This window comes from Eretmochelys imbricata, chromosome 11, assembly GCF_965152235.1.
Source record: "Eretmochelys imbricata isolate rEreImb1 chromosome 11, rEreImb1.hap1, whole genome shotgun sequence".
Classification (NCBI taxonomy): Eukaryota; Metazoa; Chordata; order Testudines; family Cheloniidae; genus Eretmochelys; species Eretmochelys imbricata.
The window spans coordinates 47,290,735-47,311,206 of NC_135582.1; the positions used below are offsets into that span (position 1 = coordinate 47,290,735).

At 39.9% G+C, this 20,472-nt stretch overlaps 1 protein-coding gene across 1 annotated transcript in view; it reads left to right on the top strand.

The window, feature by feature from the left end:
- PPP1R1C (protein phosphatase 1 regulatory inhibitor subunit 1C) overlaps positions 1-20,472 on the top strand; it is a 90,683-nt gene that overhangs the window by 20,367 nt on the left and 49,844 nt on the right. The window contains exons 3-4 of the mRNA XM_077830298.1: positions 13,805-13,842; positions 18,153-18,213. Coding sequence (XP_077686424.1) covers positions 13,805-13,842; positions 18,153-18,213 — 99 coding nt within the window. The remainder of the gene's footprint in view (positions 1-13,804; positions 13,843-18,152; positions 18,214-20,472) is intronic.

Genomic DNA, 20,472 nt, shown 5'->3' on the forward strand with positions numbered 1-20,472 from the left:
AGTTTGGCGGTATGGAAATCTATTCCTCTAATGAGAAGTCAAAACCACAAGACAAACTTGTCACCAGAAACACTTAAACAGTTTTCTTAAAACACGACTTTAACAGTAAATGTTGCCAAAGAAAGATGCATTTTGCTCTCTGTAATTTAGATTTCATACTGAAATTTCAGTAGAATGCATGTCCCTAATTTGCCAAAGCGCTTAAGCACCTGCTTAAATTTAAGTATATGTGCAAATATTTTCCTGAATCAAGATCCTTTCCTGCATTTGCTGTGGTTACAATATACTCAATATAACTAGTAAAATACCATCCAAGAGCCGGATTCTGTCACTTTTACTTTCACTGAGTCACAGATTCATAGATTTTTATGGACACTGTGATTAGCTATAAAATTTAATTTAGTAATGACTTCATCAAGTCCAAGCAGTGAAATCAGTAGGAACAGTTGTGGAATAAGGCACTAATCAGTGTGAGTAAAGGTGGAAAAACCTGGCCCTAAGCGTTTACATTAGAGATAGTAAGAAACGTAACCTTATTTGTGGAGCTATAGCTCTAATATGTTTTATTGTATGTTTAGTACCATATACATTATGCTTTGCAAAGATCAGCAATGAAATGATTCAGTGAACTAGAATAATAGATGAATAATAGGTTAGGAGTACATTATAAATATATCCCAGAGAAAAAACTTGAAATGATAAGTCCATATATCTGCTAATCCATTAATTTAGTGCAAAGTTCAGGTATCTTTAAGGTTTATCTAGCGTTCAGACTCTAGAACAGCGTGTCCAGGGTGGAGAGATCAGAACTCTGTAAAGAAACATTAAAACATCAAAGGGATTTTCAGTCTGACACAAAGTTAGAAGGAAATTAACAGTAACAGTTGCTGGCTATATTCCATCTTCAGATATAAAAGTTATGGCATGCACAATATTTTTAATCAGAGCTGTGCCTTAATAGTGTCTATGAAGAGTTGGACAGAACTTCTTACAAAAAAGTGATTTAATCTAGCGGGTGCAAAAATAAATTTAAAAATAAGCATGCCCATTTATATAGGTGTTCTGCCAGTGAGCTGGCTTGATTAACTAGATGCTACAGTGCCCCTTAAAGAAACATTTTAAATTCAGTAAATATAAAACTCATATGGATGAATCTAGGGAAATGGAATCCTTGCACTTCTGTAGGCTTAGGGACTTAGGGACTTTTCTGTAGCAACCTGCATGGAACTTGGAGGGAGCAGCAGAGCCTGCAGAATGGAAGAGTCTAGGGAAGGCAGCAGGCCGTCAATCTGTGAGCAGATAGCTGCAATTGAAGCATCCCTGTAAATAGTTCTCTTAAGAAAGAGAGTCAGTTTCATTTTACAAGTATGAAGTCCTTACAAGTTATTATCCAGCATATGGGACACAAAACACTTCCTTACTCTAGATGAAATCCTGACTATTGAAGTCAATGGCAAAGTTTCCATTGACTTTGGGGAAGCCAAGATTTCATTTATATGTATATGTTTATATTTCTTTCTCCCTTCACATGGGCAGGGAGCAGAGAATTCTTGTTTGCTTGTTTTTGTTTTGCTGATGCAGGCCTTAAGTGCCAATCTCTGAAATATTTTCTTAAGCTTTTCTAGGCGTTCAAGATGCAATAGGTGTTGGTACGGTGTTGGCATATGTGAAACATTGAGGGTCTGTGATTAAACTTAACTTTTGTTGTGTTGGAAACAGGAAAAATATGTTTGTCTCCAAGTTGATATTCTTTCAGAATGAAATAATTAGATGCAGCTATAAAGCAACTCTCTGTTAGACATTGAACTGTACCTTCTGTACACAGTGACACCTTGTGGTTTTCTCATGGACTTCTCCCTTCTGTAAGTAATTCTCTGCACTGGACCAATTGCAAATTCTGTGGGAGGAAATTTCTCTCTAAATTATGCCTGATGTTTCAATGAATTATTTAGCCTTGATGATTTATCTCTGCTAGTAAGATATTTTCAACTGCATCCTGCACACAAGGTGACATGTTAGAGACATGAAAAGAAAAACTCTTTCACTTATTCATCACTGGCCAACTGAAAGGCAATTCCCTTTATTTCACACAAAGGGGAGACTGTGGTGCTTAAAGAACTGCTAACAGGCTTTAAGTTCAAATTAGCAATGTTTACATTATGATTTAAAGCCAATCTCTACATCAATTATTACAACAGGGAGATTTATTTTAAAATAGTGTCTCCCCGTGCCCCTTCCCCACCCCCCGAGTTGATCTCTTCCTGTCATAAGAATTACCAATCCTGTAATTGCTCCCATATGACTGATTAGTGACTTTATGTCAGGAGACTGCTCCTATATTTGAAAAATCTTCTAAAGATACAAGTTTTCCCAACAGTCTTTCTGAACGAGGCTCATTCTATTGTAATTAGAGCTGACCAAAAATTGGCAAAAAATAAAACTGAAAACATTCCATCAATTAGAAAAGGAGTACTTGTGGCACCTTAGAGACTAACCAATTTATTTGAGCATAAGCTTTCGAGAGCTACAGCTCACTGTAGCTTACGAAAGCTTATGTTCAAATGAATTGGTTAGTCTCTAAGGTGCCACAAGTACTCCTTTTCTTTTTGCGAATATAGACTAACACGGCTGCTACTCTGAAACATTCCATCAATTGTTTTTGCCATTTTTTGTGAAAAATTTTGACTGACATTTTTGTTGCCATTTCAATTTTCTTTGGGCAGCTCCAATTCTGATGCACATCTGCTAAGAATCCTAGAAGACTCTGTGACCCCAGTGTTCATAGTCTTAATAATCCCTAACACAAACTTTCTGCTGTCTTGGGCAGAAACTAAAAAATTTTGCCCCTTTCCTTCCTCTACTTCAGAGCCAAAATCTAGCCCTTCCCCCTCTGATCTAAAGTAAATTAAAAAAAGTATATTTAAAATAATGAGCAGATTGAGGGGGCGAAACCCTGATCCTACTGAATAGGCCCGCCTTTTACCAAAGGTCTCTATCAGGTTAAAGCGATTAACAAGGGAAGAGTTGGATTAACAGTGGAAGGGGTGGCAAAGAGGGCAAAAGAGGCCACCAGAAGATTCTCACCATTATATCACCATTTCTCTCTATGTTTAGGAATCTAAGCCTCCCACGTCTGGAGGGACAGTGCATGAGGTATATCACTGGGACTACTTGCATGAGTAAATGCTCACTAGTGCCAGTAAGGATTGCTCAACATAAGTTCAGTGCGCAGGGTAGCAAAATGGATGCAACATGACAGCAAGGTCTTTTCTGTACCCATGTATGTATGTGTGTGTGCTTCCTGACTGTGCATTTTTAAGAAACTCTTAATTTACAAAGTGGTTAGTAAAATGGGTGAAACATGGAAGGTGTGCCTATGCTGTAGAGTGCAATCTAGAGTGTCCAGGATGGCAGGTAGACTCTTGGGGTGGCATTAAGTAGATGGCAAAGAAGCGGAGAGGAGAGTGAAAAAGCCCAGGGTCAAATGCTCATTTTAGTTACAGCAGCAGAAATCTGGGGTAATTCCACTGATTATAGGAATTATCGTGGATACTCCAGTGTAACAGATCAAAGTTTGCTCCATCTGAGGAAGAATTAGAAGATGACAACAAAAAGCACAGAAAGAAGATGACATTTTTGTGCCTATTATAATACGTCATCTGTGTTATGTGGTAAAACTGGGGGCCTGATTCACCACTGTGATATTCCAGTTTTATGCCAGTGTAAGTCCATTCATTTCCATGAGCTATGCTAGAATAAAGCTGGAATAACACTGTGGTGAACCAGGCACTATGACTTCTTTCTGAGGGTCTTGTGTTATAAACAAATGCACTGAGATTTGCTTTTGAGATTTAAGATGGCTCCATATTCCCTACGTCTTAAGGGAATTTTGATCCTTGTAAGTTATGAAAGAGGATTTTGTTTCATGTCCAGAATTATTATGCAGTCGTCACTGGGTCACTAGGTATTGATGCCCCTCTTTTGCAGCCAGCACTCCTACCAGATTTTGTAGAGAGACTCACTCCGATGGGGCTGTCTTTGCAGCAGACACTTGCATGTCTGGAGGAAATGGCTCTATTATATTTTTTTTGTTTGTTTTAAAGTTAATTTTAAAAATTGCTATTCAGTGGGATTTGTTCTAACAAAGGGCATGGCTGCTCCTGGTCGGCACTGCTAATGTTTACTTCTCAATATCTGATGCCGCAAATGCAGAAGTAGGCAAACATGATCAGGCTAATTTATCTGGAGGCAAAGCTTTCAAATGGGCAACCAGCTGATCCATCTGACCTATGGCATTCCTGGTGTTAATGGGTCTTAGAAACCACCTGGCGGGGCTAAAGAGCCAGGAGGTTCTGGAGTTATTTTCAGTACAAATTGGGGCTGTGCTGAAGTTGATTAGGTTTGGGGATACTTCAGCCAACTGTGTTTGGGCTGGTGTCAGTCGTGCAGAGTAATTTGTAAATATTAGAGCTAAATTAACAATACACATCCATTTCTCTCACGTACAGCCTGAGTCATCAGGCTGTATGTTGGAGAAGTGGAGGTAGGCTAGGGAGATGAAATCTAGCCTCCAGCCTGGGATTTAGGATACGAGATTGGAATGCAAAGCCCCTCCATGCCACTTGATCTGTCCCAACTCAGATCCAAGGGTCCATCCCCTGGCATGCCCCTGTGCAGCCCTCCACAGTAGCTTATGGCAGACTTTCAGTGGAGGCCCCTTCCTCAGTGTTCAAGGAGTGTGCTGGCACCATTACATCGCAGCTCTTCCTGCAGGTGCCAACAGTTTTTGCCTTATGGTACCGTCCTATAGAATTTAATAGAAAATTGTACCTTTTTTCAATCGGCTTTTGGACAATCCTACATTATTTAAGAGAGAATTCTATCCTTGGCATAGAATTCTATAAGATGGTAAAAGCTGTGTAGAAAGAGTGTAATTCTCTGTGGGCCAGTAGCTGTGGTATTTCAGTTTTATGCTGAAATCAACCCCTTGAAGTTACATTGACATAAAACTGGAGAATCCTCTCCTACAAGTAGTAAATTCTGTAAAACACAGGTAGATGTCTGTGGGTTCAGGAGTAGGGGGTCTAGATTGAATACATTACTTTACAGCAGTGCTTGGATTTAATTCGAGTCATTTAACTATTATTATTTTAAGTAAGGCATTCAGAGGCCTTGGTAACTAATACATATAGAATATTTATTATTATTTCTTTTGGACAAGGCAGCCTAGTCACTAGCTTAGAAAATCCATGACATGTAACTTTGTATTAGATTCTAGTGTCATGACTTTTTTAAAGGCCACAAACAGTGATTATTCAATTTATTAAAGCAATATTGATTAAGGCCCTGACCCTGGAAAGTGATAAATCCTTGTGGAATCTCATTGGTTCCAGTGGGGCTCAATACAGGCATAAGTGTTCATACAAGTCAAGCTCTTTGCAGGATAAAGGCCTAAAAATGACAGGCAAAATGGGTGACTGACTCCTACAGGTTCTTAGCACGAATCAGCCGACTGTGCCACTGTTACTTACTCTTTTCTCTCAGATTAATGTTATTATGCTCTAGAAATGCCCTGTGCACACAGGGCATTGATTCGTACAGTCTCTCCTAGCCTGAACTCCGGGAGCTCCATTGGTGAAGGTGCCTGACTCAACACAGTACAGAAGGTTTCATACGCTACTAACCCTACCAACGGCCCCATTGTAGTAGAAGCAAGGGCAGAATGGCCTGGGCTGGTGCTTCTCCTCTGTATTTTTATTAATATTTCCTGTACAAATCATATTATTAGGGTTCCCTGTAAGACCAAGCAATAATTTAGATGCTGATTAGAGTATGAAATGCAGTGGAACTGTAAAATACTTACTCTCTTGTCAGCCCTAGAATAAGGGAGGAAAAACCTGCCTCCAGCTACACTTACCCTGGCAGCTGGGATATTGTAGTTTAATGAGGCACTTTTGCAGTGCAGAGGTTTACAGGGGCACACGCTAATGCTCAGCAGGATTTGCCATATTTCTTAGTAATTAAATGAAATTACATATGCCTCAGCAGCAGAGTTTTCCTGGAGAGACATAGACAAAAGGAAACCAGACAATTCACTTTGTCAAAGTGTTTCACATCTTTGCCTGACTAGATATTTTTCAATTTCTTAGCTCAGTCTTGCAACAAGATAGCTTGAGAAGTGGTTAGAGCAGTATGGAAAATCCTCACTGCAGGTTAAAAGCAGATAATGTAACATTTTTGAAATTGGCTTGATTTTTTTTTTTATATGGAAAATAAAGGCCATTTTGGGGGAAGAAAATAAACAATACTAAGATACTGAATTTCTAAGCTACATTCCATCTGAAATGCTTTCTGAACACCACTTAATGTAGCTGCATAACATCCCCTCGAAACAGGTAGGTAGGTATCACTCGTTTTATTGAGGAGGAAACTGAGGCACACAAAGGAAAGCCAACATTTTCAGAAACCTGCACATTCATCTGCTCCGATAGGTGGCCCAAGAAATTGCTAGATATGTCAGAAACTGGTCATTTGCCGATGCAGTTACTGAGATTGCATATTTAACTGCAGCTATTGTCTGTACAATTTAGGCGTACAATTGCAGATGCAGTTTTCTGAAAATCTGGGCCTAAGGGACTTTCATGAGGTTACACAGAAAATCCAAACAGAGCACGTCCACTGAATGCCTGACTCAAGGCCTTCCATGTACCCTCGTGAGAAAGGCTTCCTTTGTCTCATTCACATCCCAAGATGGTCATGCTGACAGAAAGAACTAAGAAGAACTGAATCTTTTTTTTTTCCACCTAAGAAAATGATAAAATTTCAGCACAAGTCAAATGCACAGACATCAGCATTTGGTCCAGTTATTTCACATAAAAAATAATCAATTCATATTTGCTGATAGACATGGCATTATTTTGCTACAGAGAAATTTTGACAAGTGAATACTAATGAAACAAAAACTGGTTGAACGAGTTTCCAGGAGCAGTAACATTTGATTTCTCACTAGTTTAAGATTTAAAATCCCTTCCAATGTAACGTTTCACATAATGAGCCACATTCCTGGCTCTGTTCCACCTGCTTTGCTTGTTCCAGTGTCACAAAGTAGCAGAGCTAGCTCTAGGCCTAAGCAGACTATACAATTGCTTAGGGCCCTGAGCAGCTCAAGGGGGCCCCCTATTAATTATTAGTATGTGTTGTGTGTGTATATGGGGGAGCGGGTATTTCTGCTTAGGGCCCCCAATAGGCTAGCACCGGCACGGCAAAGAAGCCAGAAACCCTCCAGCTGATAATTCCCCCAGCCCTATTGAAAAGCGGGCATATCTGGAGGAGGATCAAAGGATGGCACCACAGACTGGTGGCTGAGCCTCTTGTCTGTGTAGCAGTGGAGGGAGGTGTGTGTAAAAAGGGCTTGAGGGATGCGCCAGACCATTAGCACCATATCCAGTGTGCACCCAAACCAGCCATCAGCTATCCAGACCCATTTCCCGGGGCTCCGTCACCTTGGTGAGCTCCACCGTGTCTCCTCTTGCAGTAGTCGTGTATGCAGGGACTTCTCCCTGCCTGGACAGCAAAAAGGAAAAAGCCAAGACCAAAAGGAATAGCGCAGTAGGAATGCAGCTGCTTCAGAAGCAAATAGACGGATGATTGGAGCTGCTCAGAAAATTTGACCTTTTAGTCAAAACAAAAACAAAAAATTTCAGCCAAAAAGTGAAAGGTTTTGTTTTTCAGCCTAAAACTACTTTTCAGTTTATGGTTTTTCAATAACAAAACTACCTTTTCCAAATAAAGCAGAAACGTTTAATGAACTTTTGGGGGGTCAAAACCCAATTTTCCATATAAAAACAGTTTCAACAGAATTTTTTCAACAAATCCTACTGACTAAACTGATGAAATAACTAATTTATTTTGGAGTAAAAAATGTAGGTCTTGCCTCTGAGGATTAGGTTTCTGAGTGCCATTAACATCGAGTTGCATGTTGATCAAAGTAATGAATACACCCTCAGCTTTTTAAGAGTTTACAGTTATTTTGTTCTTTATAAATTAAGCCATGTTTTCCTATAATATTAATGCTGTCCTCTAAACACCACATGAATTGGGCATGTTCAGGGTTCTTCGCTCAGACCCCTATTCCCCTCTCTCCCTGTTACTGCTAGAAAACTGGGGGGTGCGAGGGAGGAAATGTTTTAACAAGGTAAAAATGAATGGAAGTAGCACTTTCCCTTTTCAAAGTAGCACTTTCTCTCATTTTGGATGGTCTGTCTCTTTAAATGAGAGAAAGAAGCACAAAGTGACAATGCCTTTTTTCTTGGTGGGGGCGGGGGGCAAATTAGAAAGTGACCGCAAATGCTTTATTTTCCACTTTGTTTCACTCTTTCACTTCTTTCCCTTTTCTAAAGAGAAAAGGGTGTTGAAATTAAAGAAGTAAGAGAGTACGATTTTAATCTCCAAAGTAAAACAAATGAACGCAACCAAAATTAAATGAAAATTTTTGAAATATGAAAATTTTTCACTGGGGGGCGGAAAAAACAGTTTCAACCAGCTCAGCTCCTGAGTCCGAGTCCAGTGCCATAACAGCAACATCCTTCCTCGCTGCTATTTTATACACAGTTGGGCTGCCCAGGCTGAACCCAGGGCAGAAATTGATCCTTTGTTGTACAGAAATATTGCCAGGGGCAAGGCTGCCGGGAGAGTCTAGTGTGACCTGATTGTGCCTCCTAGTGGAGTAGAGTGAACTGCAGGTTTTTTTCTGAGCACACACACACATTTCTCAGCAATTATACCTGCCACTCACCGAGTTTTTTCTGTGCTGGCAGCTGCTCTCTGTATAGGGTGACCAGACAGCAAATGTGCAAAATTGGGACAGGGGGTGGGGGATAATAGGTGCCTACATAAGACAAAGCCCCAAATATTGGGACTGTCCCTATAAAATCGGGACATCTGGTCACCCTATCTCTGCAACCTGTTCTGCCTTCCATGTTTATGACTGAAAACTGGAGCAGAAGTTTTTATTTGTTCTTACGACTGGAGGAGGAAGAAGATTACTTAGTCTGACGAGATATGATTTTGCAGGATGACTCCATTGGGGAGCCCACTAGTGAGATCAGAGGCCAAGTCATTTATAATATGTCACCTCATGCCCTGCACAGTCGCCGTGAGTGCATTAAGTCTATCCGATGAGAGAAGAGGGAAGGGAGGCGGATGTGTAATGCTCATGTTTCCTGTCTCCATTCTCATTCTAAAGAGACCACGTTGCTCTCTGCACAGTATGGTCATGTTTCTTTGCAAAACTAATAGGGATTTGCTGGGAAACTGATAATCCGATATAGCTGTGGTCGTTCTGACTGCCACCCAGAGCATGGCCAGCTTCTGACCTCTTTTATAACAGGGTGGCTCTGGTGTAACTCAACTAACTGCATGATGATGTGGGTATGAGGATATGTCTGTGCTAACAAGCATTAGAAATTGATCTGCTCTGAAGGACTTTCAGTAAAAGAATTCCCCAGTGGATCTCCCTCCACCTTGCAGAAATGTCACTGGGCCAAATTTTGCAGCTTTCCTTCAAATGCCTGTGAAAGTGAGTGGGAGTTTGCAATGAGCAAGACTCTGATTCTGAAATGGGATCTGGGCGGCCAGAGTCCTGCATCTGGTTGTACCCCCCTTGATTTCAATGGAGCTTCACAAAAGTGCAGAGATCTACCTCCATGAATCTCACTTCAGGATCAGGCCTTATGTAATACTGTTATTTATGTAGATAGACTGATAAAAGTGCCGATCCCAGGGCTTTGAGCCCTGGGTTTATAAAAATGGAACACTGCTCTTTCTAAAACCACTGAGCAAAGTGAAGCCCTATATTTGAAGTCTTTGTTTACTCTGCCAGAGACTGAGCTTTACTTAATTCACATGAACTTAGAATCCCTTGAGCTTCAAATGTTATTGAAACATTGTAGCTAAGAGTCTACAAACTCTTTCCACCTTTCCTCAGCACAGGTGTGGTAAAATCAAATCAAACCACCATTAATCTCGAGTGCATCTGCCTTAAAATATCTTGGGTACATACAGGTCTTTTCCCAGCTATCCAAATCCATTTCTAATATGCCATATTAAAATCCAGTATGGAAAAATGTCATATGTTCAGATTTAAAATGTAATAAAATGATGTATAGTTGTATGATGGAAGAACATGGACTGACATAAAAAATACTTACAAATAACAGAGTGCGATGGAATCTGTAAGGGAAATTATATCAGGTGTAAATAGCCTGAATTTCAATTCCTAAAAGCCTGGCCAAAATGATTTTCATTCTTAATGAGGTAATTGTCAGGGTATTAAATGTCAGTCTTTTTCTGTATTATCATAACAGACTTTGGGTGTAATCCTGGCCCCACTTTAGTTTTGTGATTAACCTCAGTGGGGCCAGGATTTCACCTCTCATTATTAATGAGCTCCAATATTTATGATTTGTTTTAAATCATTCCTTGAACTCTCTCAAGGGGAGAGAGCACCCAAAGAGCAATTTAGTAATGATATCAAGCTACCCACTATTAACTGAGTTCATGGGGATTTAGCAATTAATATCAAGTCACCATAACAATCCACAGTATATTAAATTCTGTCATTCACTTGGCTTTTTATTAAGGAGACTAAGAGATGTCTGGTTTAGTTAGTTCACAAAGATCATACTCTTCCCCCTCCTGCCTGCCTTTTCTTCCATTTCTCTAATGACTTGGGTCTTTTCTACATGAGGGAATTTCCTGACAGAACTATACCAGCATAATTATACCACTATAGTTATACCAGTAAAACTCATCATGTAGACACTCTTAATTGGGAATACAAGTGCCTTTTTCCCTGATACAGCTTATATTGCTTTCAAAGCGACATAAGCTAACTCAGAAAAAGGCACTCATTCTTAAATCAAATTGTCTACCCAGGGGGTTACATGTAGGTATAACTATAGCACTATAATTACACTGGTATACTTCTGCTGGTTAATTTCCCCACGTAGATTAGCCCTCAGTTGCTCATTCACTCCACTTCACTCTCCATTCCTTTGCCCTTCTTTCTCACCAAAAAAACTCCATCCTTTCACGCATGGCTCACTCCCACCGTCCACTTCTTCTGCTCCTAGTGTCATGCAGCTGAACTCATTTGTGGGAACTCTTGGGACAATGTGGACATCAGGCTGCATGTTGAGCAGGCCTTATCCGCTTGTCCCTTTACTACCTCTACTATATATGCTACCTCTTCCTATACATTTGTTTTCCCCTTCTTCAGTTCTTCGGTATTCCTTGCCAAACTGCTCTATTTCTCCATCTGCATTCATTCCTTCACCCACAACTCCAGCCTCTTTCCTATACCTTCAGCATCCCCATAATACCTTCTGCCCCATCCTTCCTCTCTGAGGAAGATCTCACTGACTGAGATTGACCAGATCAATTGTAACTTCTCTTTTCCCCGCCCCCTTCTTTCTCCCTTACACAAAGGCTAAAGTTTATGCTCTACTCTCTTCCACCAAACTGTCTGTCTGTCCCATTGATTCAACTCCTCCTGGCAACTAATCTCCATCACCATTGCCTCTCCAACCATGGCTCCCTCTCCTTTCTTCCCTTCATCTCTCAGCTCATTGAATGCACTGTTTGCAGCTGCTTCTCCAAGCCTGTCTCCTTTAACTCTAAGCTGGAGCCCCTCCTTTCCGGGTCCTGATCTCCCCACTCTATTGAAATTGCAAACACAATCAAGTCATATGATTTCAGTGACTTAATTAAAAAGTAATCAAATGGATTTTGTTCATTCCCAAATTTTCACATAGGTGCTATGCTGGATATTTGGTGCTGATTGCATTATAGCAACTATGTGTTTTTTTCTAAACCCAAACAGGGTCAAATCCTGTTCGTATTACTAACTTCAGTGTAAGTGCTGCTCTGAGTAAGGTGAACAGGCTAGTTTAGCAGCAATGTCCATTGCTGATAGGTGTAATGTGACCCTGCTGAAAAGAATTGCAAAAGTGCAGGCTCTGTTGATTAGAACTGTGCAAACCTTAAGTGTTGAAACTTGAAACCAGACAAAATGTTACTGGTTGCAGGTTTTGTTCCCAGCCCAAGGCTCAGCTCAAGTTTTGTTGCGAAATTCACAATCCTGAGCAGATTTAAGATGGAATGTCACCAAACTCAGCTTTCACTGACCTTTGGCTTCATTCAAACTCTAGCTTAAAATGAAACACAGAGTCCTGATCATGAAAATCCCTTGACACACTCAATTCCCATTGAAATCTCTCACCCACAGAAAGCATTAATGATTTCCTATTTAGTGCTTTCAATCTTTAGCTCTCCAAGTGCTTTACGAAGAAGTGTTAAGTATCACTATCCCCATGAGTCTATGATTCTATGATTTTATAGATAGGTAACTGAAAAATAACTTATCCCAGGTCACACAACAGGCCAATGGCAGGAACAGGTCCCATGAATCTGAGCCTAGCGCCCTTTCTGCTGGCCCAAGGCTGCCCCCTTCTTTAGTAATGAACTCTAATTATTTAGGGCCTGTTTTAATTCATCCTTTACTCACTGGAATATCAGTACTTTTAATGCATGTCTTATAAAGTCATATGTGGAGGAATTGCAATTAATCAGTTAATGTTTGTGCAGTTCTCAGATACCAAAGAGATGAGCACTGTAGAAAACACTATTAAAAAATTAATTAAATAAATAAATTCTCCCTGGCTCTAATACAATAATCTCTCTCTCTCTCACACACACACACTGGGCCCTATTTTCTCTTCAGGCGCACATGCACAAATTCACCAGATTTTAGTGGGAAGTGGACGGGGCATTTTAGGATGGAAGATCTTAGAGTGGGGCCCATGTGTTTTGATGGTGAGAGATTTGTCGCACTCTATTTTAGTGTCACTTTATTTCAGAGCTCTGTAATTATGTGGCATCAAAGGTCTTGCCCAGTGGATAGTGTAGTAATTGGAAAATCATCCTTGACCATTAACAACATGCAAGTTGTGACAATAGAAAGGTAATTAATTCTTATGCAACAGGGCATAAACTGATTGCAACTAAGTGATAGGAAGCGATTGACCTCCTATCCCATGTACAACATTGCACAGTGTAACAGATAAATTATAGGAGGTATTTACTTTCTTTAGAAGTACTAAATTTAGGTTGTTGATGGAGGCAGTATATACCATGTAAATTAACCAAAAGCACTATGTAATAACAAGAAACACTCCATGGTCACTTCTGACCCTAAACCAGTGTGCTATCATGAAACTTTTAAACTGTGAATTTAGAAATAATTATATTAGAATTGCTAATTTTATGTATAAGGTACTCTTTTAATTTTATGTATAAGGTACTCTTCAGTGATGTCATTTTGCTGTTATATTAATAATTTAACAGCTCGTAGTTGGTATTAATGATTATTAATTAATTTCTAGTTGTGCCCATAAACTACTAGGTGTTTTGCAAACATAAAAGAAGGTGAAGTTCCTGTCCCAAGGACTTACAATCTAAGGGACAGATTTTTCAAAAAAGCTCATTGCCTAGTGTTCTGAAGAGGAGCTGTTGAGTGCTGAGCACTTCTGGAAATCTGGCCAAAGCACTTATATGTTTAAAGGGTGTTGATCTTTTTGGCCTACAGGACGGACAAAGGCTAGGGGAAAGCTGTAAATCAGTGGAGTTATTCCTTATTTACAGTGGAAATACTGTTGAGATCAGAATACGGTCCACAATATTTACCCTGGAAAAAACAAGTTTTTGGTACTCCCTTTTCTCTAATTGAATCTTTTCCCTTTTATAGAAATAGATGAGAAGAGAAAGAACAACTCACAAGGAGAAGTAAGTTAGTTACATTTTTTAAATAGTGGGCTATTGTTTAACAACTATTTTGAAATATTAATTCTTGCTTTGCTGGCTTATACAATTGTTTATATTATCAGGCTTCCGTAACTGACACAGCTTTTCATGGATGAAGCTTCTAGATAAATGGCTTTGTACAAATACCTGTTGCTCCTTTAGTTCTGGTCAGTTTCTCCATTAGTCTCTATTAAGGTTAATGAGCACAGCAAACGCCATTCATTAGTACAGGGGAGATTAGGGATTGCAAGCTTCCTTTCTAATTCTGTACCAGGGCCAGAACTAGTACTCATTGAAAGCAATTAGTCTTTCCATTGACTTCAGTGAATATTAGCTCAAGTATTAAGTTTGCAATCAAGTCTAAGGTTTGTTCCTCCAGTTCCATCTCTTTTGCCCCCAAACCCTCCCCTCGATCTCTTTCTCTTGTTATGGTGTTTTAAGGAAGCAAGCACTGCTTTAAATAGCAATGGGCAGTATTGTTTCAGACTTAGATCCAAATACAGACTTCTGAAGCCTTGCTGTGGTGAGGATCAACAGCATGTCACACACTGGTGTAAATAGCTCTCTTTGAATACAACAAATGTTTTATTCATAAACAGCATCTTTCCATCCATTATGATACAACGGGATAATAGTATTGGCCATATTTATGTGAAAGTGTTTTTCCTAAGAGCCAACTTAAATTAATGTCTGTTGAAAGACTAGATCTGTTAGAAAATACAATCTCAGACACCCAGAGAAATACAAAGAGGCCTTTCAAGTGAACTTAAGGATGAATTTCCATTACATCACTATGATAAAAAACAATAGGAAATTGATAAGATCAAAGAATAGTTCTTTTAGGCCTGGTCTACCCAGTTTTTGTACCTCTATAATTGTTTTGTTCTGTGATGTGACATTTTATGAAAATAGATATACCTTGTACAACTCCTAATATAGATGTAGTTATGCCATTTAAAGGGGGCTTATACCAATATAGCTTAGTTCCCTTTCTATACAGAATAAAATAGATGGGTATAGACACTTTTATACCAGTATAATTAAATCCACACAATAACTTTAGCTATTCAGGTATAGTTACATATTAGTTAGATACTGGTATAGTACAATCTTTGAGTGTAGACAAGGCCGTAGTGTCAGCAGAATTCCCTCACATCAAGCCCAACTAAAAGCATGTAATTTGAATGTTTAAACTCTTTATTATTTTAGGAGAGTTTCAATAAGAACATAAGTACAGGCATACTGGGTCAGACCAATGGTCCTTCTAGATCAGTATCCTGTCTTCCAACAGTGGCCAATGCCAAATGATTCAGAGGGGATGAACAAAATAGGACAACTATTGAGTGATGCATCCCCTGTTGTCCAGTCCCAGCTTCTAGCAGTCAGGGGCTTAGGGAAATCCAAAGCATGGGATTGCATCCCTGATTACCTTGACTAATAGCCATTGCTGGATTTATCCTCCATTAACCTATCTAATTCTTTTTTAAATCCAGTTATACTTTTATCCTTCACAACATCCCCGGCAATGAGTTTGATTGCGCACTGTGTGAAGAAATACTTCCTTTTGTTTGTTTTAAACCTGCTGCCTCTTAATTTCATTGTATGACCTCTGATTCTTGTGTTATGTGAAGGGGTAAATAATACTTCCTTATTCACTTTGTTCACACCATTCATGATTTTAGAGACTTCTATCATATTGTCCCTTAGTCGTCTCTTTTCCAAGATGAAGAGTCCCAATCTTTTAAATCTCTCCTCATACGGAAGTTATTCCATACCCCTAATAATTTTTGTTGCCCTTTTCTGTATCTTTTCCAATTCTAATATCTCTTTTTTGAGATGAGAGAACCGGAATTGCACACAGTATTCAAGGTGTGGGTGTACCATGGATTTATATGGTAGCATTATCATATTTACTGTGTTTTTATCTATCCCTTTCCTAAAGGTTCCTATCATTCTGTTAGATTTTTTGACTGCCACTGCACATTGAGTGGATGTTTTCAGAGAACTATCCACAATGACTCCAAGATCTTTCCTGAGTGGTAACAGCTAAATTGGACCCCATCATTTTTTATGTATAATTGGGATAATATTTTCCAATGTGCATTACTTTACCTTTCTCAACACAGAATTTCATCTGCCATTTTGTTGGCCAGTCATCCAGTGACAATCTATTGGAAAAAAAGAGGTCTCATCAGTTTGTTTGTGTGCTTTTATGAATGTCAGTATTTCTTTAGTTATTCTAGAATTGAACGTGTTAACATTACTTTTTTGGAGGCTTTTTTCTTTTGGATTATCACTTCTACTATTTATTTATTTATTTGGTTGCACTATGTCTTTTACTGAATGATGATGAAAACAAATCTTTCATTCTTTCAATTCATGTAAAGATATATTTCCCATATGGGTATCAATTTTACATGGAATGTTAGTTGTATAAGCTATTTTATTTTAATGCTGAAAAACACGTCTTTATATCCAGGCTTGTTTTAAAACAAAGTTGGGCCTATTTTACCCAGGAACGAAAAGAACTGCACCTGAGGCCTTATCTATACTATCGCAGTAAGTTGACCCAAGTTATGGGTCTGATGAGGTTCAACAAGGACAAGTGCAGAGTCCTGCACTTAGGACGGAAGAATCCCATGCACCGCTACAGACTAGGGACCGAATGGCTCAGCAGCAGTTCTACAGAAAAGGACCTAGGGGTTACAGTGGATGAAAAGCTGGATATGAGTCAACAGTATGCCGTTGTTGCCAAGAAGGCCAATGGCATTTTGGGATGTATAAGTAGGGGCATTGCCAGCAGATTGAGGGACATGATCGTTCTCCTCTATTCGACATTGGTGAGGCCTCATCTGGAGTACTGTGTCCAGTTTTGAGCCCCACACTACAAGAAGGATGTGGAAAAATTGGAACACGTCCAGCGGAGGGCAACAAAAATGATTAGGGGACTGGAGCACATGACTTATGAGGAGAGGCTGAGGGAACTGGGATTGTTTAGTCTACGGAAGAGAAGAAAGAGGGGTGATTTGATAGCTGCTTTCAACTACCTGAAAGGGGGTTCCAAAGAGGATGGCTCTAGACTGTTCTCAGTGGTAGAAGATGACAGAACAAGGAGTAATGGTCTCAAGTTGCAGTGGGGGAGGTTTAGGTTGGGTATTAGGAAAAACTTTTTCACTAGGAGGGTGGTGAAACACTGGAATGCGTTACCTAGGGAGGTGGTAGAATCTCCTTCCTTAGAAGTTTTTAAGGTCAGGCTTGACAAAGCCCTGACTGGGATGATTTAGTTGCGGATTGGTCCTGCTTTGAGCAGGGGGTTGGACTAGATGACCTCCTGAGGTCCCTTCCAATCCTGATATTCTATGATTCTATGTGGCTTAGGTTGACTTACCGCAGTATCTACACCGTGCTGTGTAGACTGAAGGTGCTCTCCTGTCGACTTCCCTTACTCTTCTCATAGAGATGGAGTATTGGAGTCAACCAAAGAGTGCTCTGACATCGATTTAGCGGGTCTTCACTAGATCTGCTAAATCAACACCCACTGCATCCATTGCAGCAGAGCCAATCTACTGGTAAGTGTAGACAGGGCCTTAGACACAACTCTTTGTATCTAATCGTGGCTTTTCATATAAGTAGGTGGCATCCCAGGAACTGGGATCTGATTCATACAACATGCCTTCTTTATGAAGAACTCTTATCATAGATACAGTTACCCTTGTGAATTCTGATCAGTTGTAAGGTATAAAGATGCATTAGTTCTGGATATCAACGCAGCCTACAAAGTTTGTATGTGTAGGTGGGTATGTCTTCAGATTCTGGGGGCTACTTCAGACCCATATCTACTATAGGGTTGGCTGAAATCAGGTGAAAGGGGAACAATATATATTCCACAAGGCAAGAAAAGTGTTCCCAGAATTGCAAATCTCCCAGTTTGTTTTCCAAGTAACATGGATATTTCTCTATCAGAAGTGCAAATGCCTTATGCAAGAAGGTGTGCTACATGAAATATTACTGTAACACATGTGAAGCATATCCAGAATAACCACACCACCATATTAGATAATAATTATTTGGATTGTCTACCACTGACTGGAGCAGAACTAATAGGAACTCAGGGGGAAAACAGGGCTATGTGAGCAATACAAGCCATGTTGGGAAAAGAGGCAATGTAGAAAGACTGCATAACTGATAACTAGCAGACTTGATTTCCCCTCCCCTCCCCTCACCTCACCTTCCCAGGAAATGGTTTGACACTTTCCTTCTATGTTTATTAAACCTCTTTCTCTTATTCCTAGTCACAGAATGCCTCCCCTAAGCAGAGGAAGCAGAGTGTGTACACTCCTCCTGCCATCAAAGGTACTGTTCAGGTACTGTTTCTCATTATGCTAATGCATGTTTTGTTTCTGCCCACTGGTTTTCCACCATCTCCCTAGAATAAAAATCAACAACTAGATAAACAGTGAGTATATTTGTCCATGGATAACTCACCCCAGGAACGGTTGGTTGCTTTAATTCTTATCTACCTGTGCATCTTATCTATGCATTTTCATACTTTGAATTAATTTCCCTACACTTTTTCCTCTTCAGGGAAGTATCCTAGCAGCACTGGTATAAAGCAGTCATTACTTGTCAACTTCTAGATGCTATCACCAGCATGTGGTAACACATGCTTAGATCCCAATCGTTCAGACCAGTACTTATGCAATTAGTCCCATTGCTTTGAATGGAACTAATTGCATGAGTAAGTGTTTGCAGGATCTGGCCCATACAGCTCACTCCCTCTTATTTAGAGCATTCCTTGGTGTGGTATCTTGCCTTTCGGGCAACTGCTAAAAGGAGGAAAGGCCAAAGCTGCACATTCATGACTGATCTTATGAGGTATAGATCTCTAAGGCTGATATCAAGAGGAATTGAGAATTCTCAGCATCTCCTGGGAGGGGTTTGGCCCAGATCCTCTAATGTATTTAGGTGCCTAACTGCCATTGATTTAAACTGAAGTTAACCCTAAATACCTCTAAGGATCTGGGCCTTAGTGCTTTTCAGAATTTGGACCTGAATATGAGCAACAGAAGTGGAAGTAGTAATCAGGACTCGTGCGCTTAGCCATGGTTTCTGAAATGATGCTGAACAGTGTTTGTCCTTGGCCACATTTGCAGCTAAGTGTTTTCAGAACTGGATCACTTGCACCTTTTATTGACACTTATTGTCAGCACTGGGTCATTTTCATAGTGCAGGCAAGGGTCCGTTCTTGCGAGGTAGAAAGTGTCTCCTGCCCGGTGCTGAGTGTCCTCAACTACTATTGCTTCTAATAAATGTAAGTGATCACATAGCAAAGAAGTAGAATTACAGTAAGTTAGCACTGTTTCCTATAACGCTACTAAATAATTATGAAGTACCCCATACTATCCTATGGTAGTTTAGCCTATAACCCAGGTACACATAACTTGTTCCATAATTTGAAATTTCCAGCTCTGCTCACAGTAGTAGCTATAACGATATCACCCATGTGCATGGGAATTATGTACCATGTTGGGGGTAATTATTTACTACTCTGGGTTAAAATTTCATTTACTGGATATTAGAAATATATTGCTCTATCCAATTATATTGATTTTCTGAAAGAAACACCCTTGGCATGGGGAGCAATAATGTCTATTAACCTCACATATTGTCTTGCTGTACACTGAGTTCAAACTAGATAGTGTGTAAAAAAAGGTGTATGCGAAAGTTCAGTTTCTGTATTTCCTCATGATGATCTTGGTTGCCATGGGCTCACCAGCTTTAATAGCCTCTTGGAGTATCAGGTATGTTTAAAAACTAGAGTTGCTTACTCGTTCTTTAAGATAGATGTAGGAATGGCTAACTTCTATTGAGATCCTCACTGCAGGTGACAGACTTTCTAGTTTAAAAGTATATGGTTTTCTCTGAGGTAGAAGAGCTCACAGCTGGGCTGAAATGGTTTGTAAATAAAACAAAGCAAAACACCACACCTCTGCAAAGTTATCCCTAAACATGACAGGCCAGATTCTGCTCCCAGTCACATCACTGTGAACCTGAACAACTTATCAGGTAAATGAATTACTTTAATGTGAACCAGAAACTTTTTAGTTCATGGACGCAAAGTCCACACAGGGGAGTTACAGTGCAGCACTTTGGTGTGCACTGCTCTTCACACCCAAATAGTCCAAACTGTGGGGCAGCATAGAGTCATAGAACCATAAGGATAGAAGGGACTGCAAGGGTCATCTAGTCTAACCTCCTGCCAAGATGCAGGATTTGTTGTGTGTCAACCATCCAAAGACAAATGGTTATCCAGCTTTCCTTTGAAAACCTCGAGTGAAGGAGCTTCCATGACCTCCCTGTTCCATTGTCCTATTGTTCTTACAGTTAGGAACTTTTTGCTGAGATTTAATCTACATCTGCTGTGCTGTACTTTGAACCCACTGCCTCTTGTTCTGCCCTCTGTGGCAACAGCGAACAACTGTTCTCCATCTTTTTTTGTGACAACCTTTCAAGTATTTGAATACTGCTTTTATGTTCCCCCTTAATCACCTCTTTTCCAAACTCCTCTTTTCCAGTTCTTCAGCCTTTGCTCATATGGCTTGCATTCTGTCC